Below are 13,923 nucleotides of genomic sequence, written 5' to 3'. Positions count from 1 at the left end.
GTAGTGCCAAAATGGTAGCTGCGATGGAGAAGACCGAGGCCAATCGACAAGTAGTGTTCATTGATGTTGAGAAATAAAGGAATGAATTAATTGTTTTTAAAGAAGAAAATAAAATTGTGAGACCTCGGTTTTAAACATATAATATCGGATTAAATCGATAACTAAGCATACAAGATCCAAGATTAAATAGCAATAAATTTTTTTTAAAAAAATTTAGGTGAACAGTGCCTCGCTCGATCGGTAAAACTCAACCGATCGAGCGGGCAAAGTTCCACACTCTGCTGCCCGCCTCAAGACCAGCTCCGCTCGATCGGTAAAACTCAACCGATCGAGCGGACAAAGGTTTTAAAAAACAGAAAAGAGGCTACAACTCTCTCGCTCGATCAGTCAAACTCTACCGATCGAGCGATGACAGCTCTGAACAAATTTCCAGAAATAAACTCAAACCAAACTCAACTTCAATATACATTCAATACAAAACGAGGTACAAAATACATGCAACAACATCATACAAACCTCAATACTCACATAAACGATACAACATAATCAACAAGTTCGAGTTATCAACATGCTTCAAAATATAAACTAGATTGACATGATGTTCGACTTCTAAACTGAGTCCCACTTTTATCTCTCGATCTTGATGCTAACCAAGTCTCAGCTGACTCGATCCTGCCCCACTTGTTGCCAAATACACATACAAAACAAAGCAATAGTCGGATAACTCCGGTGAGAATGATATTTCCAGTAAAAGCAACATAACATGCAATAACAAGTAATATTTCAATAACATGAAATACAGACAACATATTTAATGTTAATACGAATGAAATGCATGTCTTTAAAAATCGGGATATCAACTCTGATAATCAAGGAATTGCTGCTATGATTTTGGGATCCTGAGGATGAGACCACGTAACAACTCACCGGCTCTCCCGATCGAGGTGGTGCCCCGTGTCTCCATCCTCTAGACTTTGGTGCGACTATAAGGAGTATGCTGACACTAGATAAACTTATACAACCCAAACCACTCGCTATATAGCCCCCAAAACGTCTAAACAAAAAGGGCGTATAGACTGCTGAAATAAAAAATTTAGGCTCGAGATGAATGCATAAGAAAAAAGTAAAGCATTAAGCTATATAACAAAAATTCAAACAACAAAATACAAGTTCCCCATTTTAGAACAAGTATTGATGCAAGTATGTGATTTAAGGGAAACTCAAGAACCATCTGTCTTGAGTGCTCTATCCCGCTTAAACGATGACTGCTTGTACCTTTCGATTCAAAAAGCTCCAACTCTGGATAAGCTACAATAAGAGGTTATATCAAAATCCATACAACCAAAAACAACAAAGGCTCAAGGTAAACTCTTTACCGCTCTCGTCTAACTCTTCGACGTTCGATTACTGCTAACTCTGGGCTCAACCAAATTCAAATGAATCTGTACGAAGGCAAAAGAAGATCAACAACGACAATCAAACCCAACTGCCAATAGTTCGACAATTCAAACGAATCAAAATCCCAAAACTCAAACCGGCGGCACAACGGCTATATTCTGATCAAACCAGAAACACAGATAGCAGTATAGCATCGCAATCAACTCAATACAATGCTAAAACATCAATAACAATTCCAATCCAACAAATCTCAAAACTCTCATTTTCGAAATAAGCTTCCAAAAATCATAACAATTTCGAACGACGCTCTTTTTCAAAACCGACTGAGAATAAACGATAAGAACTAGTTCAAGAACATCATAACTGAAACTCAATCGATTCTAACAACATCCGAAAATAGAAGTATGACTGATCAGAGAAAAACTTACTATAGAACGAAGCTCTCGCTGTCGGGATCACGAATCTGCCTTCAAAAATAAATTCTAACGGACGGATCGACCGAAAAATAAAATCACAAAGCTTGAAGAGAGCTTTGGGCGTCTTCAATGGAGGAGAGGCGAGATGGAGGAGGAAGATGGAGTGAAGAGACTAAGTCAAAGGAGCTAAGATATTATATAAAATCTCATATTTGTATTTTAGTCCCTGAAATTTCCAAAAATTGCAAAATAGTCCCTGATCAAATAAAAATCAGCCCTCGACTTCTAAAATCTCTGATTATCTCAAATAAACTCAATTAAGATAATTTTGGAGCGTTACAAAAATACTACAGACCAACTCCATGTATGTTGATGCATCAGTTCGTGCATACTTGGTCAAAGAGCAACAAAGACATCTGGTCCGACCTTCCATACTACTAGCATGTTGTCATGATTGCAGTGAACTACAAATTAAAATGCCTATTTTTATTTTGCGTGCGTTTTTCTATTTGTTGTTGTGTGAACTTTTTATTTGTTGTGTGCTTTTTTTAAAAAAAATATCTTAAGTTAAGTAATTTGATGTCTTTTTTTGTAACAAAATATATAATATAAGGTTTTTTTTTAATGATATTGTTTATTACTTGTCTTTGATTTGATCCAAATATTATAATTACAATAAAAATAGAGAACACTCAAATAATAAAATTGAATCAAATGACCCACTAAAATTTAATATAGGGGCTGAAAACAACAAACAAATATTTGAAAAAAAGACCAAAAAATAATGTTTTTTTTAAAGGTCCAATTAGCCATTTTATAAGGTGACATTTTCATAATTAATGACATCTTTTAAGAACGGTTGGAGTTTCTCTAACAGATAAGACCTGTTAGGCTTTTAATGGGTAAATTTACTTTGAATCAACAAAACCGAAGATAAATTTATACCTGTCAAAAATATATTTTCCACACTCTGATCCACAAACAAATGTTTCTCCACTCTTTAGATCCATATGTTTTTTTCTCGGATGAATGTCAGTACAAGACATTGAAAATATAGAACTAACATATGATATTTAGAGTATCAATTGTTTCAAATTTGATACTAAAATTTTTGTGCACTCAAGTATGCATGCAAGATTGATATTAATGACACATATCTTTGTTTGGATGAAAATCGGTATAAAATATTGAATATATGAGACCAATATATAATATATATTTGATTACCAATTGTTTTTTTAGATCTCGTACTAACATATAATTTTTTGAATACCCAAACATGTGTTATAAATGTTGATAATAATAAAATTGTTCAAATTTTGTACTCAAAATCTCATCCTTTATATCAAAACTAATCAGTTAAACACGTAGATATCATATATTAATATATTTTCAGTGATTCATATAAATTTTCTTCCCTAAAAATAAGATGGGCCCAGAAAAAAAAACATCTTTTCTTTCTTTTTTTTAATAATCAAGAAATGTAAACATATATCTTTTCAGAACAAGAATTAAATATAAATTTGAGCTTGGGTTCAAAATTTTAAAGCAGATTTGCAGATGCACACATCAGTGCTTAAAAGAAAACATAAAAATATGCAAATGCAAAAATTTCCGCACAAAAGCTGGATTGTGATTAAACACATTAACCAGTCCCATTTCAATGATTTCATTCAACAACCAAATAAAATTACATGATATTGATAGAAATTTGATATTTCCTCCACATAACAATCTTTATCTAAGAACACACACTCCACAAATTCCAACATAGATATTGAAAGGAATTTTATTCCTTGATATTTTCGGCCCTTAATTTATTTGAAAATATAAGATTTTGCTTTCTAGACAATTGCATGTTTGTTGCTTTTACTGGTAATATTATTCTCACCGGAGTTATCCGGCTTTTGTCTTGTCTTTGTATGTGTGCTTGGCAACAGGTGGGGCAGGTTCAAGTCAGAGGCAGCATGACTAGATCGAGTTGGGAATGATAGAAGTGAGGACTTGATTTAAAAGTTGTATTAGCTTTTCGAACTTGTTTTGTATTATGTTGTAAAACCAAAAACCGATGCATGTTCTACCTAGTTCGATGATTTATACAACTTGGGAACTTCATGTATTGTTTTACACTAGAATTGTGGTATAATGCATGTTGTAATATGAGTTTTGGAATTGGATTTGAGTTGCATGATTTGCTGCCTGCCTTTTATTTTGCTGGTGTAGCAAGGCACAAAACCCGTGCACACCCCCATGCCAAGGTCCGGTGCACTCTGCCAAGGTCCGGGTGCACTCTGGAGTTTAGTCTTGCATGGATCCCGTGCCCTTTTTGTGTAAGGGTTCGTGTAAGCAGGCAGAGAATTGAGTTTTTAGTGCATTTGTTGTGCACGAACCCAGGCACGGAGGTGTGCACGGGGTTTGTGTATTTTTTTTGTAGTCTTGATCCTTGGCTGCAGATTATTGCACGGACCTGGGCACGGAGGTGTGCACAGGGTCCGTGCATGCCTTAAAAAAAATTTATTACCCCCTTTTTGTCTTGACTCTCTGTCGTAGATTTAATGATTTATTTTGATTAGATGATTAGAACCGAGGTCCTCACAGCTTTTAAAATCAGTTTAACAGAAATCTTATACATAGACAGAATCATAGCAGAATTGAAATAATATATATTCAACGGGATTACTAAATCTAATTATGCACCAGTTTACTCATGATTTTTGTGGCTAATTAATATCATTCCCTTATGTATTTATCCTCAAAAGGGTGAGGAATCATAACAAAAACAGAGCATGTTCAGAATATATATATTAATACCACTAGTTCACAAGCATCAGTGCATCAAAATCACATATTTCATATATTAAGACTTTGAAAACATATATACATGCTGGAACAGATTTAAAACATATTATCAGATTTAAAACCGAAAGCCCACTTACTGTAGATTGCTATCAGAAATTTCGATTATCCTAGAGGTTCTGTTCTTTCCCGACTGGACGCTCGACTGGTCGTTCCACTGAATTTTCTCACTCAAATTTATGTGTGTATTTGCTCAAAATCTTGTGCGACTCTTAATCAGGATTTTGAGTGTTATTTATAGACTCAAATATGGCTATTACGCATCATTTAATGCCCTTGAATTGCCTTGATTTTGAGTTATTACATCGGCTACAAAATCCCAAACTTTTTCTGTTGTCTGACTGCTTTTATTCTTTGACTGGTCAAGTTCAGCTGCTCAACTCAGACTGCTTTTTTTCTTCGACTGCTCAATGACTTTTAGCCTGTTTTTGTTCTTTGACTGAAACTCAAGTCTTCACAAACGATCTTGTGATGGAGTAGTGAGTTGTTCGTGAAAACTAGCTACTACTCGTGACCAAAACTTATCTTGCAATTGGTTTATCCAATAATTGGATTCTGGGAGATGTCAAAATAAGTTGAAACAAGGAGTATGTCCTCCTCATTTGAAAAAGCAGGACCACTTTTAGATGAACTCATTTGATCGTATATGAAATTTCAATGTATATGATTTGCATCAATGATCTTAAATGACACTTCAATTTATAGAAGAGACATTGGATAAGAAATATGGATCAACGGTCTAGATTATACCACTGTATCACAACAGCTGGAATCGTACAAATATTTCAGATATTGTGGATGATATACGACTGTATCACTGCAGCTAGAATCATACAATATCTGAAATTGTGGATGATATACGATTGTATCACAACAACTGGAATCATACAAATCTTTCAGATATTGTGGATGCTATACAACTGTATAACAATCGGGATTCTCTAATTAACCATTTGTGGGAATAGTACAATAGTTCGAAATGTTAAATTTTATGATTATTTCGATTATTTTTTATGCTTGCAAACTTAATGTTGTGTGTGGCTTGCAATTTGATGACAAAATAAATATGTTGAGTCAGGAAATGCAAGCAATCTTAATTTTGATGATAACAAACGTGTTATTGTGTTTCTAACATATTTATTTAAGTGTGTAGTTCATACATCACATTTTGGAAGTGATAAGCTGCTGAAACAAAATTTCAGCACACCTTAATTTCTGGTGAGTTAAATTATTTTGATGATATCTCATAGCTCGATGATCCAAATGACCAGCGGTCAAAACTACTAAACAGCCAACTCAAAAAGCTTCAATTCATAATTCAGACCAAACCAGTAGTCGCTAAAAACAAGTAGCCACTGAAAACCAGTAGCCAATGAAACCAGTAGCTGTTGAAACCAGTAGACAACCAGTAGCTACTGCACTAGTAGAACCCAAAATCTGCAGAAGATGAGGAACGTGGCTAGAAGCATGAATATGACCGTTTCAATGACAGAAATAGTACAAAACCATTACTAACCATCACATTCTTGAATCTAACGTATATATCTCTCTTGGAGCCTATAAATACAACATCATTCAGATAATCAAAGAGAGATGAAGGGCATCTAAACAGATTTATCAGCTAGTTGAGAGTTTGCCCTTGGTGTAAAAAACACAACAGATTTCTTGAGCTTTCAGAGTCAATTTCTTCACACTCCAACTCACTCACACACATTTGAGAGATGTTCTTCATAAATTAGTTGAGTGAGAGTCTTTGCGCAAAGACGTTAAACAATGTGCAAATCTTCGTAAATTTTGTAATGAGTTTTTGGACGTGTTGTCCATTTGAGAGTGAGAGACTAGGAGTTCCGATTTAGGCAGTGTGCAAGTCCTAAGATTGGAGTGGGATAGTTACAAGAAGTTGTAATACTCGAAGTTTTCTAGTGGAATCCTTCCGAAAACCGAAGAAAGGATGACGTAGGAGCGGTTGAGTCTCCGAACATCCATGAACAAATTCTTGTCTCTTTACTTTATCGCATTTACTTTTTGTTGTTGTTTTTGGATGATTTGTTGAAGCATTTTATATGTTCTTTAAAATACCAAAATGTTGCATACAAAGTGTTTGATAAAATGTTTCAATCAAAATATTTTTATTATCTCAACTTGCAATATTTTCAAACGATTTCCAAAATTCTTAATCGGTTTTTAGAAGATTATGTTGAGTGTCTTGCGCATGATTTTATAATCAAACTCAATATAATCTCTCGATGCACGGTTCATTTTTTAACATTTCAAGAACGAGCTATTGTAGCTTTAAATATTTTAAAAGTGTGTATTTACCCCCTCTACACACGTTTTCGATCCTAACAAAATGCATTATTTAAAAAAAAAATACGACCAGAATACACATTTAATTGAAATTGGTTTTGTAATATGTTACATAATTATTTATTTATTTCATATATAGTATGGTTGGTATTGAAAAAAAAATAAAAGAGAGAATTTGATAAAATTTAGATAATATGGGTTAAAAAAAATCTTAAAACAGAAAACATAGATATCTATTTTAGATGATAGAGAATGAAAATATGAAAATTATGATCAGATATGACCTTAGAACCCAAAATTTAATACTCATGCCCGACCGGAGACAATTTTTTTCATACTCGTCCCCCAAACAAATTGGATCCGGGTCGAATATCATTTAAACCAAAATACATTGTCATCCCTACAAACGCGTGGATTGCAGGATTTTTAGTTCTATGATGTTACGGTCATCGTTATAACGTTATATTACCACATACAAGTGTTGCTCACGCATTTGGCACATATTATGAACTTTTAAAATGTGAAGTAGAACATGAATACTTCATATTTGTATTCCTAAATTTTGTAAAATCATTCCATCATTTATTTGATGCATTTAGCAGAATGTCATTCACCCAACACACGTAATTTTCCTTCTTTCATTCAATATTCGATAAAATCAGTTCTTTACATATCCTTCCATATTCAAGGTTTCTACTAAAATTATTAACAAACTTAGCACAAAAATCACACCCCCTCGATCTGGTAAAATGAAATTCATCTCTAGACCAATGCCAGTGCAACAAAAAATCTCGTGCTAAGCTCGAAACAAGAAGCCTATCATCAGACTAATCAGAGATACCATGCATACAAAGAGTGGTGGGAAACCAACTAGAACTTTTCTTCCGCCGCTCTTTCTCCTTGACATTGCCTGCGTGAAGGAAAAACGTCAGCAGAAAGCAAAGTTACGAAAACAAGAAGGATGTAGTCATGAAATCCTCCTAACGAAAACCCCAATGATGTATAGTCAATAGTCAAACATTCTTAGTTCAAACTGATAAAGAATGGCTGTCTTGTCCAGAGGAAAACGAGAAGCGATGTCCCTATGTTCTATCATGTTATTATATGTGAAGCCGGCAACCAAAAGTCACCTTAAATGAAAATGTTCAAACTCGTGCGAAATACTTTTCGAGAAAAAAACAATTGATAAGGTCATCTTCCTGATCAAAAGTCATGTTCAGCGGCAATAAACCATAGTGATTAAAAATAATGATGAGGACAAACATAGGATAGTTTCAGTTACAGTTCAGTCATGACAGAGAGTGGCGGCAGGAGACTATGGGATTACAGATTACTTAAACAAGAAATAAAGGAAGATGCAAAGATAAGGACTAGAGTACTAGATTCACCCACCAATTCTTGCCTTAGGGTTTCCGTCTCACGAATGGTATTCATCTTTTCTTCTTTTAGCTTCAAAATGGTGCAATCAGCCTGTAATAATAAATTTTATTTAAAATAAAAAGAGGAGATAAGAAAGAAGGGAAATTTTATGTTACCATTCCCATTTCAAAGATCTATTTATCGAACATTAATTTAGTCTCCATCCACTATATTTGGACATGTGGAAAAAGTGATGTCAGTATTCAGAAAAACAGGCGCATATTTAACCATTATTCATAACCTATTCAAGTTAAATCACGTATTTCATATCAGATATGTACCTTAACTTAATTATATTATTAAATGACAAATTTTGAATTCTATTATTAAATATATGTTTGAAAATATAACAAATACTTGTGCCAAGTATCTATTATGTAGAATAGAGTCATAGACGATGCTCCTTTACCACCAAGTTCCCACGAATGAAATTCGCGCATCCGAAGGGCATGTGACCCCCAAATTTCAACATTACATGATTAAGTACCAACCTCAATTAGCTTTGAATCCAAGGAACTAATCTTCAACTGTAACTCCTTGATATCAGTTGTTAGCTTCAACTCCATTGCTTCCACGTTTTTAGCTTGTTTTGATTCGTCATTCCTATCAGGGTAGAACTCCTCACTCTTTGCAGGAACTGACTTCATACTGTCCTTAACCTTTGGTGATATAGACTCTACCATGTTATTAACAATCTTGATTGCATCCGCTTTCTTAATTGGCTGCACCTAAACGACAAATAACTTCATACTTTGATAATGTTAATGGCATTAGATTTAATTAGCAACCTGTCCTACTCAAAAAGCATGCAGTTGATCTTTCAGGACATTAAAAGTAATAATTTATGTCCATGAAAGAAAAACCATAATTCACAGGTATTGACTGATATAAAAACATTTTAAGACTTGGAACAAGGTGCCAAGAGACAAGTGCATTTTATTGTTTTCAAGTTGTATCTACTAGAATGCAAAATCATGAAAATAATTAGGTATCACTATTGTCAAAAATGCTTGATGCTAAAAGAATAGGACAACTCAGCCCGGAATTTGTCATTAATCATCCATGAAACAAGCAATGTCAAAATGTCTCACCATATTAAGAGGTGGTAAATTCTCATCTCCAGACAGCAATTTAGCCTCTGGCACTGGCTGCTCATTATTTGGCTCTTGCTTAGAAATTCCATTAACTGGCAGCAGAACAGGAGAATGGGGTTCTTCTGGGAACAAAAGCTCGTGAGATTCTTCTTGATTGACAATTCCATGAACTGGTAGCTTGCCGGGTGAATTGGGCGCACTAGTAAGAACAACCCGGATCTTCGTCTCTTCGATATAATTTTCACTATCTTTTGCAAACTGCCAGAAGAAAAAGAATAATAAAATAGCCATGATGACCCAACGTTTTCCACCAATACTCTGAGATGCAACGCGACAGTGAACGAGAAACTACAGGAAAATAGTACGAAAGTAATAATATCTGAAATCCTACCATGTCAGATGTAATCCCCTCTTCCGTTGTGCCAAATGGCACCACTGTACTCTGAATCAGAAATTTGTCCTTGCATTGCAACTCAAGGGGAGCGGATTTCTGAGCTTGCATTGTGACTGTATTAGATGTACATGTCAAAAACTACCCAAAAACTAAAAACTGAAACATGCATCGTGGTATATCAATTAACAAAAGGCAAGGCAACAAATTTTTTTATCTGTTTTATCCATGTTTAAATGAAGAAAAAGTTCAGGAATGACATCTAATGATCGATTCAAACAATTCTTATCCGTCATAATGCCCCCATTTTATATTCTTCATGCCCAAGTTCCCATATTAAAATTCCATCTGATGATTTGTTAGGAATCATTTTGTGATACTCTGGTATCAGTTATATAAACCTTCCTTATCAATTAAGCCTCAGGTCGGCTCAGTCCAGATATTACTACTGCCTACAGCATGAAATAAAGATTGACACCTCAGCCACCTGATTAGGAATAAAAGTCAAGCAGGTTGCCATATCATAGATTACTTCACATCAAACTTCCTGTAAAGATACTGAAGAATAGCACAACCACCACATAAAGTAGAAGATCAATAAAATTATTTTACAGAATTAAGCTTATATGCATTATCTACGATGTATATAGTTATCACGTCTCAAAAGAACTCAAGTTTCTTATAGCAAAAAATAACTTGTCCATATACATCCACTCCAATGAACATACAATAAAGCATTTATACCAACCATCCCCCACTCCACCACACAAAAGATAAAAGATGAATGAATGTGAGATATGAATACGGTAAAATAAAGTACCTACGAAATCACATGTAGACCTTGGCTTGATTATACCGACATTAGGTCTCACACAGTACTTTTTAGGTGATGTTGTCTTCACCTGTCATGACAACCATTCAGCCATTTTTATAACATATATGATTATAAAGGATTTATAATCACACCGAAAGAAAAGAGTTCCTTCAAATGATGTCAGAGTTGCATAAAGATAGGATACAATAACAGGATCCAAAAAAAACTAACCTTGAAAGCTACATACTGTTCGGTGGCATTGGTAAGGTGAACAGTGCATGAACTCTGTTTCTTCACCTCAACTAAAGAGTCAATGCAGCATCAGACCAGCAAACCATTTCATATGTACATCAAATGCATAGAAAATTTGAAATGGAGACGCAGTATAAAAATCAGTTAACAAATTTCTCAGAGAAAAAAAGTCAGTCCAGTGAAATGACGAAAAGCTTAATTGCTCAATCATATCCGCAGAAAATATGGTTTCCAGTTTTCAACATGAAGAAAAAAGAAGCATTATATCTGGATTAACGTAGTTTGCTTTCTTTAAAAAAAATCAGCAACCAGATTCCCAATACCGTGGCACCCAACACTTCAGTTTTCATCAAAGAAATGCATCAACCATCCAAAGGTAATTTTTAATGGATAATTCTGATTCCAGATAAATTTAGTCCAAGAACATCTACTAACGCAGGGAATAAATTGTCATGAAATTTATTGTTTACCACCTTGCTTTGATGAATAAGTTGTCCTGAAATTTATTGTTTACCACCTTGCTTTGAAACACGTAGATGAAAGCATTAAATTAAAGGACAAACAATCAAGCGAAACAGTAATTGTGCCATAACTATCCATCCATATCATCAAGGTCATCAAGCATTTGCAATTAATCACTTACATATGAATTTAATTTCCCGAGGCAAAATCTCTACAAGCTGCGTTTTCATAATTCTTCACACCTTAAACAAAAAGTGGAAAAAAAAAGTCAACTAAATAAAACTTGAATAAAGCAAGAATAAGTAAGCTTCACAATAATGCATTTCCTTCACTTGCTGAAAGAACATCCAGGTAAGAATGCAAGTAAACTGAATAATTATATTTTTTTAAAAAAAACATCAGATAGTTTTACTTTAATCGAAACAACCGAAATGTTTTCAAAAAAACATAATTTTTTTACATATATTCTTCTCAAAATTAAATGAATTTGGTGAAGATACTGGTAACAAATTAACCATATAATAAAAAAAAATCTTTAACTAAAAAAAGCAGCCATAAATTCATAAAATTTTTAAATTTTCCATTCCCAAGTGCTGTAAACTTTTGATGTACTTCATTTTCCAACGATAACCAGCCAAAAAGATAAGCACATCTCGAGGTACCTTACTTCACAGACACCAAAAACAAGTACGCTTAGTCTCGAAAAACCCCCCACTTCATCAGTAGATTCAAAGTTAAAACAATTCGGCACCGAAACCGAATCACTCAACATCAAAGTCCATCAAGTAACAAGCACCAGCACAAATCGCAATCACAACACCAAATCGATCCTTGTCGAACGAAAATCACTCAGACCGTACACAAACACACAAAAAAAAATCAAAAACAAAAAGTTAGAGAATCATGAAAAACGATACTCACAAGGTGCTGTTGCACTTCGGGAACTTCGAATTGGATGATGTTTCGCAGCAATCCGAATTCAAATTCAAAATTCGAAACGAAAATTGAAATGCAACAGGAATAGTGGAAACGGAGTAGAGAGAAGACCGAAAGAGTTGGTGATCTGAAAATTTACGCTATGAGAAAGAAAAGAAAATGACCGCAAAAAAGGTTTGGCTTTTCGGTGGGTGAAAAAGGAGTACAGTCCACGCCACGTCAAACGTACAACTGTCGAAGCACGCCCCCACGCTAATTATTAAAATTAATTGAGAATTAAATTAAATTATGAATATACACGATATATTTTGGGAAATAAAATAAAATATGATATGATATGAGAGGATACAGAAATGAATTAAAAGAGATGTCATCTCTAATGAGTAGAGCTTAGGTTCGATTTTCGAATCCAGAGACATTGATGATGTTTCAAAGATTTTTTTGATAAGTGGATTTTGAAGTTTTGTCTGGACAATTATTTATAAAAACGTTTTTATACAAGTTTTTTTAAAAAAAATTTATAAAATGTTTTAAAAGTTGTTTTAAGAATAAATGTGTGTGGACAATTATTGTATAAAAGTATTTTAACATTTCAAATTAAAAGTAACGTTGTTTTGATTTTCATAATTCTTCTACATTAAAAAAAACTCTCAATTATTTTTTAAAAACTATAATTGGATAACATTTTAAAAAATATATTTTTCAAAAATCTTGTCCAAACATGTACTTTAAGTTTTTTTTTCATTTATAAAACACTGAAAATATTTTTAAAATGCATGTTCAAACAGTACCTGAATTTCTGAATATCTTACTTTAAACAGTACACAAGATTCAAAGTAATCGATATTTCATAGTAAATGTGATGTAGTGACCTGATCCGAATCACATATTAACTATAAATTAGGCATGTAATTTAACTTAAAACGATAAATTTAGTCAGAGATACTACGGAAACTTAAAATCAAGTAACAACCCAAATCGGCATAATACAACTTGTATCATTGAAAAAACCAAATATGGTTATACAACCATATCAAATATCTGTATCTCAACAATGATAAAACATAAACAAATGGAGCCTCCTCAAACGGTCCCTAGCACCAAGACTAACCCCACCTCGAGCTTCCTGTCTCGTCTAACCTGAGTCATGCTCCGTCGAATGGAGTGTTCAAGGTAACACCAAAGACGTGAGCAACTAAAATCCAGTACATATAGTATGAATACAAACGATATGATGCATGCAAATGATGTGACTGGATACTGGTCAACTATGTCAATCCTGCTCAGACTAGGAGCTAAGAGTGTGTAGCACCATTTGGGGTCCAATCCGTTGGATATCTCACACACTCATATAGAGCACCATAGCATCGGTCTCCTTCATCACTGTAGCTCCCAGTATCAAATAATATAACAAGAGTGTAGGACGGAGCGACCATAGCAAAACACCTATCTCGAACGAGATACAGTCTCAACATGAAATATGCAATTGCAACATATTATAAAACAGTAAAACATTTATCATGACACATAATGTAACATATAAACATGCATACTCGCTGGATATCTCAGTCAGTACTT

At 34.0% G+C, this 13,923-nt stretch overlaps 1 protein-coding gene across 3 annotated transcripts; it reads right to left on the bottom strand.

The window, feature by feature from the left end:
* Positions 1 to 7,594: 7,594 nt before the first annotated feature.
* LOC140887087 (vesicle-associated protein 2-2-like) lies at positions 7,595 to 12,513 on the bottom strand. Of its 3 annotated transcripts, none has more exons than XM_073294121.1 (9): positions 12,331 to 12,513; positions 11,591 to 11,651; positions 10,927 to 10,997; positions 10,702 to 10,783; positions 9,882 to 9,997; positions 9,488 to 9,748; positions 8,888 to 9,124; positions 8,370 to 8,447; positions 7,595 to 7,887 (listed from the first exon to the last, which is right to left on the bottom strand). In XM_073294121.1, exons 2-9 carry the CDS (start codon positions 11,637 to 11,639, stop codon positions 7,774 to 7,776), a joined length of 1,008 nt encoding a protein of 335 aa, XP_073150222.1. In that variant the 5' UTR covers positions 11,640 to 11,651; positions 12,331 to 12,513; the 3' UTR covers positions 7,595 to 7,773. The 3 variants fall into 3 exon arrangements, with proteins under 3 accessions (XP_073150222.1, XP_073150239.1, XP_073150230.1); XM_073294138.1 differs by having other exon boundaries at positions 8,888 to 9,118; XM_073294129.1 differs by having other exon boundaries at positions 11,591 to 11,643.
* Between the last annotated feature and the right edge of the window lie 1,410 nt (positions 12,514 to 13,923).

This window comes from Henckelia pumila, chromosome 1 (assembly GCF_033568475.1).
Source record: "Henckelia pumila isolate YLH828 chromosome 1, ASM3356847v2, whole genome shotgun sequence".
In the NCBI taxonomy this organism is placed as follows: domain Eukaryota; kingdom Viridiplantae; phylum Streptophyta; class Magnoliopsida; order Lamiales; family Gesneriaceae; genus Henckelia; species Henckelia pumila.
The sequence above is the reverse complement of the archived record's forward strand: the minus strand, read 5'-3'. Positions and strand labels throughout refer to the sequence as shown.